Consider the following 20897-nt stretch of genomic DNA (forward strand, 5'->3'; position numbering starts at 1 on the left):
CTGTTTTTACATATGTTACATTTCTCTTTTTATTAGCTAACATAGGTTCTCATTCTGAAACAGCTAAAACATTGCAGAGAACACTGAACTGGGGTCAAAGTAGCTGGATAACCATTTTGGCCCTATTGAGTTTCATCCAGCCCTCAATTCCCTCCACTGTATGGTTTTCTCAAATAATTGATAGAAGAGAAACCAGTTCTCCACCTGAAATAATTATACATAATAAATTTGCTTTAGTGTTTCTTCCAGTACCTCACAGTATCTCAGAATAAAAGAACAGAGTATGTCCCATCAGCTGTCCAATGTCATAAAGACAAGACCAGCAAATCATCGTTCAGGCTCTTGAACAGAGTTCTCATTTAATCCCTACACATGGCAATCCATTTTACAACATGATATCTCGAATCTTAAGAAAATTCCTAACGCCTGAAACAAGCTTCCTTAAGACCCCTATATGGATTGAAACCAATTAGAAAATTTCAGGTTTACTTTCTCTTCTTTATATTTGTTCATGAAACACTTGTGAATTCAAGTCTTAACATATTTTTCTCTCCTGTAAGCTATTTATTTGATGGTTGAGTCATAGCCCACTATGAGACTCTTGGTGTCTATTAGTTTTTCTTTTAGCCTGATATCCAGAAGTAAATACCTCATATAGAGTTTAATTAATTATACAACATAATGGGATTACTTCTCATGAATTAAAGATTAAGTTCTAATTAATGTAAGCTAAATATGTCACAAGAGAACCAAGTTCCTAGCAAGATATAAAAATTACAGAAAAGCCAAATTTATAGCAACTCTTCCAGAAACAATCATGGGAGAAAGTTTGGTATGATCTGAAGGAAATATACTAACTCAAAAAATACAAAAATCTAATTTGAAATAATTTTACCACCAACCAATTATACCGACCAACCTAAATTTGAGCATTCAAAATTATTTTAATACAAAATATTTGTTTTATAATAAAATAAATTTTAATACAAAATTATTTTATAATAAAAAAATTTTAATACAAAATTATTGTTATACTTACCATGTTGTATGTCTTTCATATCTAAATGAAGACTGGACATCAATATTCCAACTGCTTGTGATCTTTTGTTGCTTAATAACTTGACAACCTGCTCAAGAAATAAAGAAAAAGGGGAAATATTAATTTGCACTTCTATGACATACTTACAAAATTTTATTTTTAATCCTTAATGAAAACAAATAATTTAGTCATTGCTTAAAGTATTGAAAACTTATTTGAAAAGAAATTTGGGTTTTATAGCATATACCTTGAAAATATACCTATTTCCCCCAAAATTCAGTATCAGCCTCAATGTTATGCTCTTACCCTTACTCTTTTAACATCAAATATATGAAAAAGTAAAATTTCTGTTAGGAAATTAATTTGATCTATGTAGGATAATAATCACACATTTGATAATTTATAGCTGGGTGTTTAACAAATGTTCCTTTTTTAATGCAAATCCTTAAAACATTGGTCAAGAAAAGGGCAAAATAAAAGTACATACATAGAGAATTTATTAGATCAGACCACTTTGGTCACAAAATAGTAAATGTACTTTCATTCAGGTTATTTTATTTATTTATTTTATTTATCCACATTCTGTTGCTGTTATTGTGTTGTCAGTGAAGCGATATCTTCTATTTACAGCTAGTTTTTTCCCCACTACCATCACTTACATCCCTTGTCACTTTCGCTCCACTCTCCTTAAATTGTAGAACACATGGATTTTCGCATTCATGGTTTCACAGTCTTTGAATGCATACCTAAATGTGGGATTGCTGGGTCATATATTATTTTGATTTGCAGTGCTTTAAGGTAAATCCAGATTTCTTTCTATAATGGTTGCACCAGTTTACATACCCAAAAACTTCTATTTTTTTCTGCATCCTCTCCAAAATTTATTGTTGGAGGTCTTTTTAATATGTGATATTCTCACAGGTGTGATATGGAATGTCATTATGTTTTTAACCTAAAATTTTCTTTGTGGATACAATGAACACTTTCTCATAAATCTATTGGTCTTCTGGATATCTTCATTGATGAATTGTCTGTTCATTATATGCTGTCCATTTATTAATTGATATGTTTGTTTTTTATTGTTGAAATACGTATTTTATACATCTTAATCCCTAACTAGTTATATGGTGTGAATATTTGCTTCCATTCAATAAGGGTCATTTTAATCATTTTGTATTTTCTTCTGCTGAATAATATTTTTAGTTTAAGATAATGCCAATTGTTTTTGTTTTTATTTCCTTTGCCACAAGAGTCTAGTAACAAAAAAATGTTGATGTCATGGAATGTATCCCCAATTTTTTCTTCTATATATATTTTTTCAAGTAATCTTTATAATCTTCAGTTGGATCATCTTTTTGTTTTGTTTTTCTTTAATTTTTAATTTTATATATTTTTCATTTTTGCACAATGTATGTTTTTTCACCTTGGTTATAATACCCATACAATTCCCACCACCCTTTTTTTGATCCTACTCCCTTGCCCCTCCCCACCCCGCCCCATAGTGTGTCTCTGGTTTATAGTTGCTTGTTGATTTTGATTTTTACTTTATTATAATTAGTCTTTTTCCTGGTCCCTTATTTAGGTTTTTTCTAAATTCCTGCTATGAGTGAGACCATCTGGTATTTTTCTTTTTCTTTCTGGCTTATATCACTGAGCTATGGAAACAACCCAAATGTCCCAAAACAGATAACTGGATCAAGGAGATGTGGTACATATACACAGTGGAATATTACTCTGCAATCAAAAAAGATAAACTCATACAATTTGCAGCAACATGGATGGAGCTTCTATATATTTTATTGTTGCAGACCTTACACATAAATCTTTAATCCATTTTGAGTTTATTTTTGGAATTAGCAGGTGATTCAAATTTATTCTTTTGTGTGTATTTTTCTATTTTACCACCACCATTTATTAAAAGACTCCCTTTTCCCTATTGTATAGTCATAGCTGCTTTATCATATATTAGGGATACCTGGTATATGGATTTATTTCTGGGCTTTCAGTTCTATTCCATTTCTCCATCTCTCTACTGTTGTGATAATACCATATTGCTTTTAGTACTGCTGCCTTACATAAAGTTAGAACTCAGGTAATGCGCCACCTCCATTTCTCTCCTTTATCTTCAGGGTTGCTTTTGGAATACTAGGCCTTTTATGGTGCCATATAAATTTCAATATTTTTGTTCAATTTATTTGAAAAATTTTGCTGGTGTTTTGATGGGGATTACATTAAATTTATTTACAGTTTTAGATAGGATAGTTATTTTGATATTGATTCTCTCCATCCATTAGCATAGTATATCCTTCCATCTCCTTACGTCACCAAGTTCTTTAATAACATCTTCCAGTTCTCATTGCATATGTCTCTTACCTCCATAATTAGGTTAAATCCATAGTATTTAATTCCTTTGAAGCAATTATAAATGGAGTTAATCTCTTAAATTCTTTCACTTCTTGTTCATTGTTTGCATATAAAAAGGATGAGTTTTGTATATTGGTTTTATAACTTGCCATATTGCTATATTTCTCTATTATTTCTAATAACTTGTTGATGGAGTCTTTGGGATTACAGACATAATATCATAGCATCTGCAAATAATGATAGTTTCACTTCTCTTTGGACTTAAATTTCCTTTATTTCCTTTTTTGTGATAGTTCTAATCAAAACCTATAATGCCAAGTTAAACAGTGGTAGTGACAAAGGGGCATCCCTTGTCTTGTTCCCAGTCTTAGAAGGGAAAGCTTTCAGCTTTTTACCATTAAGTGTTTGGTTTGTGACATATGGTCTTTATTATATTAAGGTAGGTCAGTTCTGTTCCCTTCTTATTTAGAATTTTAATGGGCACTGAATCTTATCAAATGCATTCTCCACATTGATATTACATGATTCTCATTGTTACTTTTGTTGATAAGATGTAATAAATTGATTGATATACATTAAACCAATCCTTGTGATAAACTTGAATTTGATTGCTAGTATTTTGTTGAAGATTTTTGCATCAATGTTGATCAGGGATATAGGTCTATAATTTTATTTTCTTTTGTTGTCTTTAATCAGTTTTGATATTAATGTAATCTTGGCACTGTAAAATTTATTAGGCAGCATTCCCTTTTCTTGTATTTTTTAAAAGAATCTGAGCAAAGTGGGCATTATTTCTATAAAAGTTTGATAAAGTTCACTTGTAAAGTTGTAAAGTGTACTCTTGTTTGTCAGAGGAATTTTTATTACTGTTTCAACTTCCATGCTGGTGATTGATCATTTTGCTCAATTCACCTGCTTCTTGGATTAGTTTTTGTAAATTATGTTGATCTAAACATGTATCCATTTCTTCAATGTTATTGAATTTATTGACATAGTAGTATATAATAATCTTTGTACTTCTGTGCTGTCTGTGATTTCTCCTCTTTTCTTTATGATTCTCTTCAGTAATGTTTTACTTGTCCTTTTTTTGTTGTTGTTAGCCTTATAGATGTTTATCTATTTGGTTTATCTACTTGAGGAATAAGCTCTTAGTTTCATTGATTTTTTTTAATAGTCTTTTAATCTCTAGTTCATATTTATTGCTCATTCATCTTTTTATTCATTCCTTCCTTCTATTAACTCAGGGTTTTATTTCACTTTTCAGTTACTTTAGGCATGATATTAGATTGTTTATTCTGGTTTCTTAATGTGGGCCTGTATTGAAATTATTTCTTCCTTTAAGACTATTTTTGCTGCATCCTATAGATCTGGAGTATCTTGTATCACGATTTTCATTCATCTAAAGTTATTTTTAAATTTCTGCATTGATTTTCATTTATCCAACTACTACTAAGCAGCATGTTATTTATTCTCCATGCCTTTTTCCAATTTTTTTTCTTACATTGATTTCTAACTTTATAGTATATGGTCAGAGAAAGTATTGATATAAGTTCAGTCTTTCTCACTTTACTGAAAATTAACTTATGTGCCAAGATATGATCTAGTCTAAAATTTTCCATGTGTATTTGGAAATAAAAAGTATATGCAGCAGTTTTGAGGTGGACTGTTCTGTAGATGTTTGTTAAACCTATCTGGTCTAGCTCCTATTTAAATCTATTGCTTCCTTATCTATGCTTTATTTTCTTGATCTTTTCATTGCCGTAAGTAAGGGAATAAGTCCCCTAACATTGTTGTGGGTTATTATAGATGTATGTGTGTGTGTATCTTTAGTGATGTTATTGCCATATTTCTCAATGCTCCATCATTCAGCACATATATATTTATGAGTATTATTTCTTCTTTTTCACTAAAACTTTATTTATAATTAAGTGCTCAAGTCTAGGTTTTATTACTTTTTGAATTGGAAGTTATTTTTGTCAGATATAAGTATACCTGTTCTTGATGTTTGTTTTTAATTGCTATTTTTTATATAATTGTCTTTCAGGTATTTACTCTAAGTCTGTCCTTGTCTTTATTGGTAATATCAGTTTCTTGAAAACAGCAGGACTTGCGTTTTCTTTTGAATTCATTCAGTCACTCTACATTTTTTGTAGGGTGAGTCAGGACATTTATGTTTAAGGTGATTATTGAGAAATAAGTTTCATTGCCATTTTGTTATTTTTGTTTTTGTCTTGATTTTTGTTAGATCTCCTTGTAATATTTTGTTTAGGTCTATTTCCATTGTCTTATGTGTTATTTCTATTAATTTTTGTTTGAGGGTTTTACTGAGGTTGGTCTATGATGTGTGACCTGTGGACACTCTAGTCTCCTAATGTGCAACATTCTTTCCTTCTCCTCTTTCTCCTACTCTTCCATGTTAAGTGCTTTTAAGATTCTGTTGCCTCTATATGCATTATTCTCTTGCTTTACAATAAACATTTTAGATTTTTTTGATGTGTAGCTGGTGTGCATAAATTCTTTTAGTTTTTTTATTCTCAATGAAGTTCCTTACTCTTCCTTCTTTACTGTATGTTAATCTTGAAGGGTAAAGGATTATGGACTATAAATCTTTCTCATTAAGAATTTTAACTAGCTCCTTTAAATCCCAGTGTATTTGTAAGGTGTCTACAGAAAAGTCTGCTGAAAATCTGATTAGTGTTCCTATTTTGCTACCATCCCAGAATAGGCAGATTCACTGCTGATTTGGGCAAGATTGATACAGAGAGACTTAGAGCCCTCAATATATTTTACAGGCCTTTTAATGCTGAAATAGGGAACCAGGTACACAGGCACACCAGGCAAGGAGGCTGGCATGCAAGGAGAAAAGAAGGGGAGTTGGGCAGGGGTTTGGGAGACAGACATGCTGCCAGCCCCTGCAAATCGTCACATGCTCTTTCCCCTCTCTCTGCTATTCTCCCTCTCAGCCTTGTGTCATCTCATCTCACAGTGATTTCAATCACCAGAGGTGAGAACCCCTCTTATCCCTCACTTCCAGATGTCCACAATCACAGGTGTGTGTGCCCTGCACCCATGTATCTCAGTCCTAGCTTTGGTGCTGCAACCTAAGAGGAGTGCAAGATTGCAGGAGCCAGCCGTAGAGGCTACTGGTAGGAGGGCAGAAAAAAGTCTGAGCCACTTCATATTCCCTACAGTTTACAGGTTACAATTTACTCTTGCTGTTTTTAATGTCCTTGTCATTGACCTTCAACAGCTTTATTATAATGTATCTTGTTGTGTGTCTGTCTGGTATTTTGTTTGGAACTCTTTGGTCCTCTTAGATAATCACTTCTGGTTCATTTCCCAGATTGAAAAGCAATTATGTCTTTAAATAAATTTTCTATGCCTTTCTTTTTATCATCTCTTCTGGGGGTCCACATGATACGGATGTTATGTCTGTTTAAGTTATCCCAAAGGGCTCTCACACTGTTTTCATTTTTTTCTGTATTGTTCTGTTCATCTATTCTCCAATATTGTGTTCTTGAGATTATTAATTCTCTAGTTGCTTCTGTTTGTCATAAAGGCCTTCAGTGATATTTTTAAATTGAGTCATGGTGTCCCTTAGCTCCATTATTTTTTTATTATTATAGCTGCCTCATACATTAGAACTGTTACCTTGAATTACAGTCATGCTCTGCAGCTCTGCACTATTAAGACTCTGCTCAGCATTTTTCAAACTGCGTGTCTTTGCACCTGCTGAAATAATCAAGAACTGGTACTGACAAGGATTTGTAGGTATAAAAGAGGACCAAACCATTAGAGCACCAAAGATCACCTCAAGTAAATCCTGGAATTCAAGCATACTACTGTGCTATGAGAACTGACTGTTGTGGGGTGGGGCTCCACCATAATCCCTTCTTCTAGGTCAGCTTCTCAGTCTTAGTGTCTTTTATAGTCTTATTTCCACTTCTACTTTAGGCTTTTTAAGCACTAGATGCAGCACTGGGCAAAGTCTCTTTTCTTTTCCCCTGTTAACAACATGTGCTTGAGTGCTAGTTTATTGAAGTGTTCCTTTGATGATGTGTTTTTTAACACTGGGAGGCGGTGGGTGGCAAGTGATTTGAGTATCACAGCCTTTGCTTTGAGAAGTAACCTCTTCTCAAAGGCTATGTTGCTGATGAGACACAGATGATTTGACTTCCTTCTCCCCTAACTCTCGCTTTTATATCGAGAGCCTCAAGCTCAGACCAATGATACTATTCTATACCCCATCCCTCCAGCTCTACAACAGGGCACTCTCTGTCTTGGGTGCATGTAGGGTAAGGTAAAAGTATCAGGCTTTACTGCCTTTCTGCCATTAGGATAGATGAGGGAACCCTGTGGTCCTGCATGCCTGATGGGGGGCACCTGAAGTGGGTACACCTGGGCTGAGAGACTGAGTTTATAAGGGCGGCATCACGGGGACACTAGCAGAAGCCAAGAATGAATGGAAACCAAGAGAAGAAGAGAACCAGAGAGCCCAGACAGAGTGAGGATTTGCTGGGGGCTGGGAGGACTGCCAGCCTCCCACCCCTCCAGCACCTCTGCCTGCCATATGCCTGGAAAATCTAAATAAAAGACCTGCAAAAGCCACTGAGGACTCTGACTCCTCGCTTACCTGGTCTGTTGGATCAGAAAACCTGCTCTGTGGTCTCCCTGCCCCTACAATGCAAAAATCTATATACCCCTTCATCCAGTGCAGTAGAGGGTGTCAGGAGTCCCTGTGTAGGGTAGGTAAAGTATCAGGCTTTTCTGCCCTCCCACCATTGGGCTTAATGATGGATCCTTGCAGCCCTGAATGCGTGCCTGATGGCGGACACCTGGAGTAAGGTGTGGGCATGTGTAGGTGGGTACACCTGGGCTGAGAGACTGGGTTTATAAGGGTGGCGCAGGAGAGTGCAGTGTGGTGGTGCGGTGTCAAGGATGGAGGAGTGTGGTGGAGAGTGACAGAGCACGATGGAGTACAGCAACTACAGAAGGCGGAGAGCATGAAGACAACAGGCCTGCTACAACTGTTAATGAACCTACCCAGTATGGGTTGGTTGTGTTACACCCCAATATCGGTATGTGCCCAACTCAACAATCGTATGGACTCTGGGCAGCTGCCACCTCTCCCACTGTTGTACTGTACAGTCCTGGTATCACTATAGCATTAACTTAAAATTTTTCCTACCCCCTTTCTCCTGGACCATTGCTCCTAGTGTGTGCTGTGGTGCTCCATTCATCTCTCAGGGTCTTTTTGTTTTTGGTTTATTCTGTAATCTACTGTAATACCATGAGTATGTGAGCAGGCAAGCCCAATGTATTCACTCTGCTACCATCTTTCTGGGCTCCTTATTTAGTATTTTTAGAAAGTTCTGTAGGGAAAATGGAGTGACTCGGTGTTTTTTTCATCTTCCCACCACTAGCTCTATAGCTGCCAGCTGCAGTTGTGCTTCCCCTCCCCAGGTTTCATTGTCCACACTTGATATCATGTTGGTGCAAAAAGGCACATTGAAGTGTGAGCACACACACACCTGTAATTATGGATACCTGGACCTAGAAGTGAGGGATAAAAGGGATTCCTTGACTCTGGCTTTCACAGCTATGTCACCTGAACGGGTACAAGGTCAATAGGAGAGAAGGACACGGAGGAATAATGCCAGAGAGAAGTGTGAGATAGAGAACATAGAGACTGCAGGGGCTGGGAGGCTCTGGTGGCGACAGAGGCTCTCTGTCGCCACCAGAGCCTCCCAGCCCCTCTGCCTGGCCTGCCTGCCTTCTGCTCTGCCTGTTGTACTGGTTCCCTGCTGTAGCATTAACAGGCCTGTCAAACCTATCAAGAGCCCCAAGATTCCTTGATCCATTTTCCTGAATCAACAGTGAAACTGCCCTGGGCATATGTGCCAATATTGCTCACTATTTTAGTGACAGCACTTCTCATACTGCATTTTGCCCCCATTTTCTAGGGAACTTTAATGAGGGCTAGCAGAACAAAATCTAAAGGGCTATGTCAATGTCAACTCTATCTAAACCCACCATTCCAGAGACTCTTGAAGAGTCAGCCCACACAAACCCATGAGATTTCCTAAAATAACATACTATTGATAAATCTTATTTATGACACTGGTACCCCAGGTCTCAATATTGTGGATGGCAGCAATTTCTGTTTACTCTCAGCATTTTATTATAAATCTGCTAAAAAAAACACTTGACCAAAAGAAAAAAATATATTTTTGGTCAAATTACCAGAAAGACAGCTACCCTAACAGCTACTGTATTTGCTGACTTCATTTTCTTTTTTGTTCAAAGTTGGGTCAATCAGGAAACTAATACAATAATTCTCTCATTTGAAGTCATAGAGTCAAACAAAATTTTTTAATTGCAAAAATAGAGGCTCTTGTTCTTCAGAAGGGTTGAACTAGAGACTAAACAGAACACTTTTAAAAGGGTTGACCACAAAAACCTCTACCATCATTTCTAAGGCCTTCTGTGGAAAGGGCAGTAACCCACAAGAGGTAGTGCTTCCTCAAAACAAACAAAACATAAATTAGGTTCTCACTTGGCTATTTAAACATATTGTTATATTTCAGCTAGAAACTAAAGAGCTTTAAAATTAAATGTAATTCCATTCATACAATGAGTATTTCTATCAATGCTTTTATCTGTTACAACAAATATAAACGTATTATCAGAGGAAGCAGAAGGCACATACTTGGTTCTAAAAAAGTGTCTAGCTTCAGTAAATGCAATTCATGCTTCTCTGACAAAGCTGATTTTACTAAGGTTTCCTCTCATCTTCTGCTTCCTACATGCAATGGGCACATTTGCATCCACATGTCTTCTGACCTTGTTGCAGTGCAGACATGTTGAACATACCCTTATAGAAATTACTCCAGGGCACCTGCCAGCCAGTCTCACTCCTTTTTAAGAAAAATTATTCTGAGTTCACCTTAAATGTTGTCATATTCCAGAATTTTATTCTCAGCACCTTATTGTCTTCACTTTATGACCTATATTGTCTTCACTTTTTATGCCTTTCACCTTTATAGACACACAGCCAAGCTCTTATAACTGTATTCTTGTAGCTATAGTAGGATACTCAGTGGTGTCCTACTTTCCTGATATCTCCACTTATATTACCCAGACAAATTTCCATTTGACATGTCTAAAACCAAACTTTGAATAGATCAACGCAAAATATTCCTAACTAGCTCCCAAATTCCAATGGTTATCAAGTGTGTTTCCTAAGCCAGCAGGCATCATTATCACCTAGGAACCAATTAAAAAAATGTAAGATTTTGGACCCTATCAAAAACTACTAGCCAGAAAATCTGGGCATAGAAAGCATGAATTTACACTTCCAGATGATTCTAGAATTACTGATGAGTCTCATCTCTTCCTGTCCATTTTCCAAACTGATACTCCATACCATCCAGAAAATGCCAGTATTGGCATAACAGTCTCTTGCTTTTTAACAGGAATGACTGATGTTTAAGGGATAGTATTTCAATCGGTCACATAATCTGCTTCACATTTCATACATAAAACTTCCTTTTTCTGTAATAATGCAAATGAACTTAATTACAAATTGCATTTTGCATTTATGTGCCTAACATTATATGTAGAAATAACAATTATCAGTCACCTTCTGAAAGGCATACAAACAGGAGATTGCATATGTCTAAAAGGACTGACTCCATAGTTCTTTAAAGTAATTCAACCTCTATATTAGGAACTACAGTTATAATTTATCCTTTAAACATTCTGGATAACAAGTAACTGAACTTATCAAGCTAAAACGTTCTTAGAATCCAATGACTACCAATGTAATGGAGAGGATAGAGCTGACTCTTAGACGATCTCAGAAACACAAAATAATGAATTAAAACAGATAACCAGGAAAAAAAGATCCAAATTCACATCAGCTTCAACTAATACTATTTTATATCAAACTTCCCTGGGAGGCAGGACACTATAGAGATTATGAATCTAGACTCCGTAAAAGAAAGCAGAAGTTCTGATTCTTTTTTTTTTTAAATAATAAATTTTATTTTTATATTCCCCCATACAATTGCAAACGCCCCATTCTGACCCCAATCCCTCCCCTCCCACCCCCCACCCCCCAAAAAGTGTCTCTGGTTCATAGTTTTTTGTTGATTTTGATTTTCACTTTCTTATATTCATTTTCCTGGTCCCTTATTTAAGTTTTCTAGATTCCTGCTATGAGTGAGACCATCCGGTATTTTTCTTTTTCTTTTTGGCTTATTTCGCTGAGCATGATCCCTTCCAACGCCATCCATGTTGCTGCAAATTGCATGTGTTTATCTTTTTTGAATGCTGAGTAATATTCCATGGTATATATGTACCACATCTTCTTGATCCAGTCATCTATTTTTGGGCATTTGGGCTGTTTCCAAAGCTTATCTATTGTAAATAGTGCTGCTATAAACATAGGGGTGCAGGTGTTCTTTGGAATTGATGTTTCTGTGTCCTTTGGGTAAATACCTAGGAGTGGAATTGCTGGATCATATGGAAGCTCTATGTTTAGTAGGTCCAGAAATCTCCACACAGCTCTCCATAGTGGTTGGACCAGTTTGCACTCCCACCAACAATGCAGAAGAGTTCCTTTTACTCCACACCCTCGCCAACATTTGTTGTTGCTAGTTTTTTTAATATGTGCCATTCTCACTGGTGTGAGATGGTATCTCATGGTAGTTTTGATTTGCATTTCCCTGATTACAAGTGATGTTGAACATTTTTTCATATGTCTGTTGGCCATTTGCATTTCCTCTTCAGAGAAGTTTCTTTTTAGCTCTTCTGCCCATTTTTGGACTGGATTATTTTCTTTGTTGTTGCTGAGTCTCATCAGCTCTTTGCAGATTTTTGTGATCAGTCCTTTATCATTAGTGTTGGGTGCAAAAATGTTCTCCCAGTTGGTGGGGTTTCTCTTTGTTTTTGTTATTGTCTCTTTTGCTGTGCAGAAGCTCTTTAATTTGATGTAGTCCCAGCTGTTTATCTTTGCCTTCACTATCACTGCTTTGGGTGATGTGTCTGTAAAGATGTCTTTGATGTGCAAATCCCGTAGTGTTTTGCCTATATTTCCTTCTATGTATTTTATGGTTTCAGGTCTTATGTCTAGTTCTTTAATCCATTTTGAGTTGATTTTTGTGTATGGTGTGAGGTAGTGGTCAAGCTTCATTCTTTTGCATGTAGCGACCCAGTTTTCCCAGCACCATTTATTGAACAAAAGAAGTTCTGATTCTTATGTCTGGACGAACTGACATTCTTCATTTCTAACAAGTTCTTGGTTGTGCCAGTACTTCCAGCCAATAGATCACAAGCATCTAAGTTTCTCTGATTCACTTTTTATGCCTTCAACAAATGCTACTCTCACATCCCAAAGTTTCAGTCTCCTCATTTAAGAAAATAACAACATCAACTTCTAAAAGCTATATAGGATGTTCAAAATAATTAGTGCATGTGACACTTTCAGAAATGTGTCTAAAATAATGTATTTATTGCAATAAATGATAGCTATAAGAGGTTTATTTTTTTTCAATTTTTTCAAAAATACAATGTTTGTTGACTTAACCATTATTGAGTTTAACTCCATAAGGGCATAGCCTTTCCTTCCTGCTCTGAAGTTAATTTAAAAAACTTAAATCTTTATTAGCTCAGGGCAGTTTTCTAGTGGTTGCAAATCATTTCTCTTTTAAACTATGTAGAATTCTACATGATCAATAATACATATGCTTTAATCAGTATAATATTAGGTAGTGGGAGAGACTAAGACCAAAATGTTTGTAATGTGGCCACAGTCAAAACTATATATATATATATATATATATATATATATATATATGATTTGATGCCTGAATGATTACTGTATCAAGAGTTATCCTTGATCTATTTTCATTCTATATTATTTATCCTTTTATTGAAGTTTTATTAGTTTATAATGTTGTTTGCATAGGAACTCTCCCTTGAAGTGCTGTTACCACATCACAGCAATGACACAACTAGTGCACCACCACAGTCTACTACTCTCTCCACTTTGTTCTCATTCCTCTCTTTTCTCACTCTTTCCCACTCTTTTCCCCCCGGGAGCCTCTTCTGTTCTACAATCATATTTCTAGGAGATATTACTATTTTGGCTTTATCTGGCCCTTTAGTTAGTTTGTATTCCATGTATAAATGACACCATCCAATATTTATCTTCTGTTTTTCACTTATCATAAACTCTCCATTTTCATACGTTGTCACAAATGACAAGAGTTTATGGTCTTAATACCTGAGTAATATTCCATTGGTATATATAGCACATTTTTCTGAACCATTCATTTGTTTTTAGTACTTAGGATGTTTGCATAACTTGGGTATTATAAATAGTGGTGAAACAAAAATAGAAGTGCATATTCCCTTTGATTTAGTGTTTGTGTATTATTTAGGTAAATACTTAAGAATGGAATTGCTGGGAGACCCAGTTTTAATATTTTGAGAAGCTTCCATAACGTTTTCCAGATGGGCTGGAATTGTATAAATTCTGTTTCTCTAAATCCTCTTTAACACTTGTTGTTTCTGGTCTTTTTGATACAGGTGAAGTGGTATCTATTGTGGTTTTGATATGCATATTGATGGCTATAAGGAAGATGAAGATTTTTCTCATGTGCTGTATTCCAACTGTATTTCTTCTTTGCAGACATGCTTATTTAGCTCTTCTACTCATTTTTTGATTGGGTTAAGTTTTTTTCTTCTTTTGAGTTGTATTAGTTTTTGTATATCTTGAATATACCTTGTTGAAAGTATGATATGCAAGTATTGTCTACCATTTAGTAAAACTTCCTTTTTTGATAGTTTCTTTCTTGTGCAGATACTTTTGATAATTGATGCAGTCCTAATTGTTTATACTCTTTTCTTTTCCTTGCTATTTGGAGGTGAATCCAAAGTAATATCTCTGAAGTCTATTCTGTAAGGTGTTTCACCTATGTTCAGGTCTTATATCTATTTCTTTTATCAATTTTGAGTTGATTTTATTTATTTATTTGTTTGTTTGTTTGTTTGTTTGTTTGTTTTGTTTATACATGCACTGGGTGCAGTCAGAAGCGCGGGAGGGTGAGAGAATTCACCAGAGCCAGAGCGGGGAGCAGAGCAGGCAGAAGGACCGAAGCACACTGCTGAGGGGAGCAGTGGGTGGCAGGAGAGGTCTGCGTGCCATGTGGGACCTTCCTCCGGTGGCCGGGGAGCAGCCGGGGATTGAACCGGTGCCGCAGAGGCCGCGGGCAGCTTCGCAACCCAGCGCTCTACTGCTGTGCCACGGGGGAGGCCCAATTTTGAGTTGATTTTAGTGTATCTTTTGAGCTAGTTGTCTAGTTTGATCATTTTATATGTGATTGTCCAATATTCCCAACACTATATAATGAATAGGCTTCCTTTTTCCAGTGCATACTACTGTTCCTTGTTAGATTAACTGTTGATATGGTACGCATTTATTTCTAAGTTCTCAACTGTATTTCATTGATCTGTGTCTTTTTTTTTTATTCCAGTACCATCCAGTTCTGATTATTAAAACTTTGTAGTATAGTTTGAAGTCTGGGAATATGATACTGTTTTTCTTCCTCTTATTTTGTCAGCATCCCTTCCTAATTTGGAATATTTTGTGGTTCCATGTGAATTTAAGTAATGCTTGTTTCATTTCTTTGAAGAATGCTATTGAACTTATAATAAAGGTTGTATATGATGGTCATTTTTCCAATGTCAGTTCTTCCAATCAACGAACAGGAAATAACTTTACACTTCCTTATAGCTTCTATTTCTTTTAACAATGTCTTACAAGGTCTCCCTGGTGGCAACTTATGAAGCTATCTGCAGCCACTGAAGCACAAGTTCGATCCCCAATTAGGGAGCGACACACAGCACAGCACACCTCGCCTGTCTCACCCGCTGCTCCCCTCAGCAGTATATTTCAGTTAATCTGCCTGTTCTGTTCCCCATTCTGTCTCTGGTGAATCCTTTCACCCCCACACCACTGGCCTATACCCCAGTTCTTCTGGCAAATACAAAGGAATGGAAAGACATCCCTATTCAAAGATTAGAAGAATTAACATATCAAAAAGACCATCCTACTGAAAGCAATTTACAGATTAAACACAATTCCAATAAAAATCTCAATGGCATTCTTCAAAGAATTAGAATAAATATTGGGTCTCCCCAGTGGTGCAGTGGTTGAGTGCTGGGTTGCGAAGCTGCCCGCAGCCTTTGCAGCGTCGGTTCGATCCCCAGCTGCTAGGCAAGTATCCCACATGATGCTCAGACCTCTCCTGATGCCCGCTGCTCCCCTCAGCAGTGTACTTCGTCACTTTGCCTGTTCTACTCTCCTCTCTGGCTCTGGTGAATTCTCTCACCCTCCCGTGCCTCTGACTGTACCCAGTGCTTGTATAAATAAATAAATAAATCTTAAAAAAAAATAGAACAAATATTGATGAAGTTTGCATGGAATCACAAAAAAAAAAAAAAAAACACCTTGAATAGCCAAAGCTAAATACAGACACACAGATCAATGGCATCAAATTAAAGCCCAGAAATAAAGCCATACATATATGGACAATTAATCTGTAACAAAGGTGTTAAGAATATGCAATGGAACAAGGATAGTCTGTTCAATAAATGGTGCTGGGAAAACTGGACCACCACATGCAAAAGAATGAAACTAGCCTACTACCTCACACCAGCATGAAAACCAACTCAAAATGGATTAAAAAAAAACTTGAAAATAAGACCTGAAACCATAAAATATATAAAGAAAACATAAGCAAAACACTACCTGACATATATCTCAGAAACATCTTTCAAAACTCACCTTCCATACCATATGACCTAGCAATTCTACTTTAGAAATCTACCCAAAGAACACAAAAACATTAATTCAAAAGGATACCTGCACCCCTATGTTTATTGCAGCACTATTTATAATAGGTACAATATGGAAACAACCCAAATGCCCAAAAACAGATGACTGGATCAAGAAGTGTGGTATATATATTCACAATGGAATACTACTATTCAGCAATCAAAGAAGATAAACTCATGCCATTTGCAGCATCATGGATGGAGCTAGAAGGTAATACACTCAGTGAAATAAGCCAGAAGGAAAAAGAACAATATCGATGTTTCACTTATAGGAGGAATATAGGCGAACCAAATTAAAGAATCAGGAAAAAAAATAGTAACAATAATAAAAAAACAAAATTAATAGGCAACTACAAATCAGAGACATTCTGCAGTGAAGTGCAAGGAGAGTGAGCAAAACAGGCGAAGGAAGAACACAAGGGACTATGGTGATGATGCACAGATGAATTGATGGTGGAAATTTTATGGGACTACAGCTGAGAGAAGAACTGTGCAAAAATGAAAAATCATGTTAAATATATATATATGGAAAAAAGAAAGAAAAAACAATGCACAATAAAGAAAATGAGTATTAACTGATAGAGAAACACAAATTCCATAAGGTCATATTTTAACAAAATTTCTATTCTAATATGTTGTATTTTCAAATTCATTTAAAAATATTACGGTAGCATGGGAAAAAATTAAAAAAACACCTAATTACAACCAGGTATCCTCTCCATCTCCCTCTACTTTTTAAGCACAGAGAAAAGATGTAGGGCTATTTAAGATCCTTGAATTTAAAACAATACACACTTCATCTTTTATATTCATGGACATAGTCTTTGTCAGCTTAGTGAGATCTGTCATACAAAGTATATGAAGATTAATGTTATTATTTCAAATGTCTTGGTAATAAGGAAACAGTGTTTCACCATTTTGATGGCATGCAAATCCAGAAAATTATATTTTTTCTCTTCAAAATATTGTTATAGATATATGTCTAATATACATGTTTAACATTATGTTTTTAGCATTTAAAATTCATGTGGAATTTTTTTAAGATTTATTAATTTACTTATACAAGCACTGGGTACAGTCAGAAGTACGGGAGGGTGAGAGAATAGAACAGGCAGGCTGATGAAGTACACTGCGAAAGGGAGGAGTGGGCAGCAGGAGAGGGCTGCGCACCATGTGGGACCCTCGCCCTGCGGCCGGGGATTGAACCAGCGCTGCAGAGGCTGCAAGCAGCTTTGCAACCCAGCACTCAACCGCTGAGCCACTGGGGAGGCCCACATGTGGAATTCTTATAGGCTTAGATTAGAATTAAAATATCAGAAAAATTAAGTTTTAAGTATAACATGTTGCATAATTTTGTGAAAAATATTTGGATACAAATGTCTATAAAGTGTGGACATCAGGCTCTCATTTCAGATTTCAGTATTATTTCAGTGGGTGATGGTAATTATCACAAATAAAAGATATGATACAAGAGAAAATAATTGGATTAATGAGAGTCCAAAATGAATAAATTGATTTGAGACTATTTTTAATTTACTGCTATTATTCATGCCAACTATGTATTGAGAATATTATTTATATTACTTATTCGTGTAATCATTGCAAAACCCATTCAACAGTTATATATGTATGGACGCTGGAAATAAGGCTACAATTTTGGATTCCTCTATCAAAAAATGTTCAGTGAATGCCTATTCATGAGTAAAACAATTAAAACTTATTTGGTATATCCAACTTAGTATACCTGCCCTTCATGAATGTCTTTCTGTATTATACATGATATTAGCCACCTTTGGCATGTGTAGTGGCTTTTTAAAACACTTAACTGGTTTGTGGTCTCCTGAGTGACGTATTTAATCTTGTAATTTTGTTTTAGCTGTTTAATAATTTCACCACTATTATGTTTGTAAACCATTAAGAAAATGTTTTAACTTCCAAACAAGTACAACTACCTTGGAAAACTGTATGGCAGTAAATGCTAAAGTCAATATATGTACACACTGACTCAGTATTTTGTATCAACGTGTGCCTACCCAAAAGAAGTTAGTTAATATGTTACAGGGTAAATGGTTTTTCAGGCTTTTCTGCCCTCCCACCATTAAGATTGCCCTGCCTGATGGGGCACCTGCAGCTGTTACATAGTTGCAAGCTGTCTTATTTACTTCTATGGGCTATGGGAAGAGTATTGAGATACTCACCAAGAGAAGCAGAAGCAGGAGAGAGGCAGGAGAGAGAAGGGGTGAAAGAAGCCAGAGAAGCCCAGAGTGAAGACTTGTCCCCGGGGGCTAGGAGGCCTGCCAGCCTCCTGGCCCCCTGGCACCCTTGCCTGCCATGTACCTGATTTGCCACACTACATGTCAACCTCAATAAAAGCCTGAGAAAGCCACCAAGGACCCCAAGACTTTCCTTTACCCGTCTGCCAGATCATAGATAACCTGCTCAGTGCCCATCCTGACACTACATATGTCCATTAAAATACAATTATAAGAACATTCATATATGAAATGAGTTGGAAGATGGCATTAGAGGAAGCTCCCTGTTTTGTTCCTGGGAAGATAATCTGAAACAGTTCAGAGAAGTACTGGACTCAGAGGATCTCATGACTTGTGGGGAAACTAGAGCACATCTGGGACATAAGAGACCAATGCTCACTTCAACAGAATAAACACCCAGGAAATTGAACTCTATTCAATAAAGGTGGGTAAAGAGCGGTGCATAAGACTATGGCCAGGGGCCTCCCCTGTGGCGCAGCAGTTGAGCCCTGGGTTGGGAAGCTGCCCGCAGCCTCTGCAGCACGGGTTCGATCTCCGGCTGCTCCCCGGCCACCAGAGGAGAGTCCCACATGGCGCACAAACCTCTCCTGCCACCCAATGCTCCCCTCAGCAGTGTACTTGGGTCCATTCTGCCTGTTCTGCTCTCCGCTCTGGCTCTGGTGAATTCTCTCACCCTCCCACGCTTCTGACTGTACCCAGTGCTTGTATAAATAAATAAATCTAAAAAAAAAAAAAAAAAAGGCAAGATTTAAAAAAAAAAAAAAAAAGACTATGGCCAGGGCAGGAACTGGGAGTGCAAACAAGTGTTCCTGTATTTGGCTGGCAGCTGGGGAGGTTTGAGCTGATTAGTGTGGAGACACATCCTTAACTGAGTATAGACATATGAGTGGTGCTGGGGTATGCCAGGATGGCAGGAAGGAATAGAATGGTGCTCTTCCTCTACCACTCCCTAAAAACTGGGGCTGATCTTGTGAAACATCAGTGAAAGCCTGAAAACACAACCCCCAAACTGTAGGTGATGTGAATGTGGAAACCAAGCGAGAAGGCTAGCAGTAGTACCATAAACAAGCCGCCACCTGTATAGTGCTTTTACCTGTGATGTGCTCCTCTTAATCCCATGATTCAGAAGCTATAGACCAGTTCTTCCTGACATACAGTATCATAAAACTTATTTAAATGACAATTCATGTAAAAAATAATAAATAAATAGTGGCACTAACAGCACCATCTTATGGAAAAAATGAAAGTTCTACACAGTTAGAACACTTCCAACAGTAGAAGAATGGGTGAATAGGGAAAATACAACATACGGTTTCCTTGAGTCCTAAAGGGAGTATTTCCTCAAGGATGACAAATTTCCAGAAATCAACCACAGAAACATGGAATAACTTTTATTTCTATCAGATCAAAATACAAAATTGTCATAATAAAGGAATTCAAACAAATGGAAGAAAAGATGGTTAAAGATATAAAAAAAATAAATTGTGCAAGAACTAAGATTAATTAACAGAAGCTTTAAACAAGAAGGTACAGAGTTATATGTTGAAAGATCAGCAGAGGAGATAAAAATACAGGTGGAAAACTAAGAAAGTAGAATAAAAGGAAAATTAAATCAGTGTCCTTAAAGAAGATGATGCACAAAAAAATAAAAAATCCAGAGAGAAGGGGGGACATGAAGAAACACATCAAAAAATACCCAAATCTATGAGGGAAAGAAATATATGAATATTGGGTATACCGAAAGAGAGGAGGGAAAATTTGTTCAAAGAGATAACAGAGGAGAGAGAGAAAATCCCTAGTATCCCACAGACCTGCCAGTAAGATCCACGGCAGGGGTAAACAGCAATATGCAAACCCACCCATAATGTTCCTGGCCCACCCAGAAGCAAGCAAAGACCCTACTAAACACCAGCATATATAGACCAGCTGATAAGGCCCCTGGCCCAATGCTGGGGGGCAGATCAAGCCCCAGAAGAAGCTCCACCCACAGCAGTACAGCCCTAAAAGCAAAGAATGGGAAGAACCAAAAAAAAAGACCTCATCAACTCAGGGGTATACTATACCACAGAAAGAGGATAAATTTCTAGAACCCGATCACAGAGTCATTGAAAATCTGTTCTTCCTATCAGACATAGAGTTCAAAATTGTCATAAAAAAAGAAATTCAGACGAAAGGTAGAAAACAGATCAAACACAGAAAAGATCAAAGGTGTACAAGAAAATTCAGAAAAACATATGACTGTCTTGAGGGGGAAAATATCAATGAACACAGGATCAAAATTGAAGCTTTAAACAAAATGACAGAGTAGCAGGATGTAA

At 36.5% G+C, this 20897-nt stretch overlaps 1 protein-coding gene across 2 annotated transcripts in view; it reads right to left on the bottom strand.

The window, feature by feature from the left end:
- FMN2 (formin 2) overlaps window positions 1-20897 on the bottom strand; it is a gene marked incomplete at both ends in the record, with an annotated part of 335919 nt that overhangs the window by 133916 nt on the left and 181106 nt on the right. For both annotated transcript variants that reach the window (XM_084253323.1, XM_084253322.1), the window contains one exon: window positions 1040-1127. In XM_084253323.1, coding sequence (XP_084109449.1) covers window positions 1040-1127 — 88 coding nt within the window. The remainder of the gene's footprint in view (window positions 1-1039; window positions 1128-20897) is intronic.

Source organism: Talpa europaea (assembly GCF_964194135.1).
Source record: "Talpa europaea genome assembly, chromosome: 14".
NCBI lineage: Eukaryota > Metazoa > Chordata > Mammalia > Eulipotyphla > Talpidae > Talpa > Talpa europaea.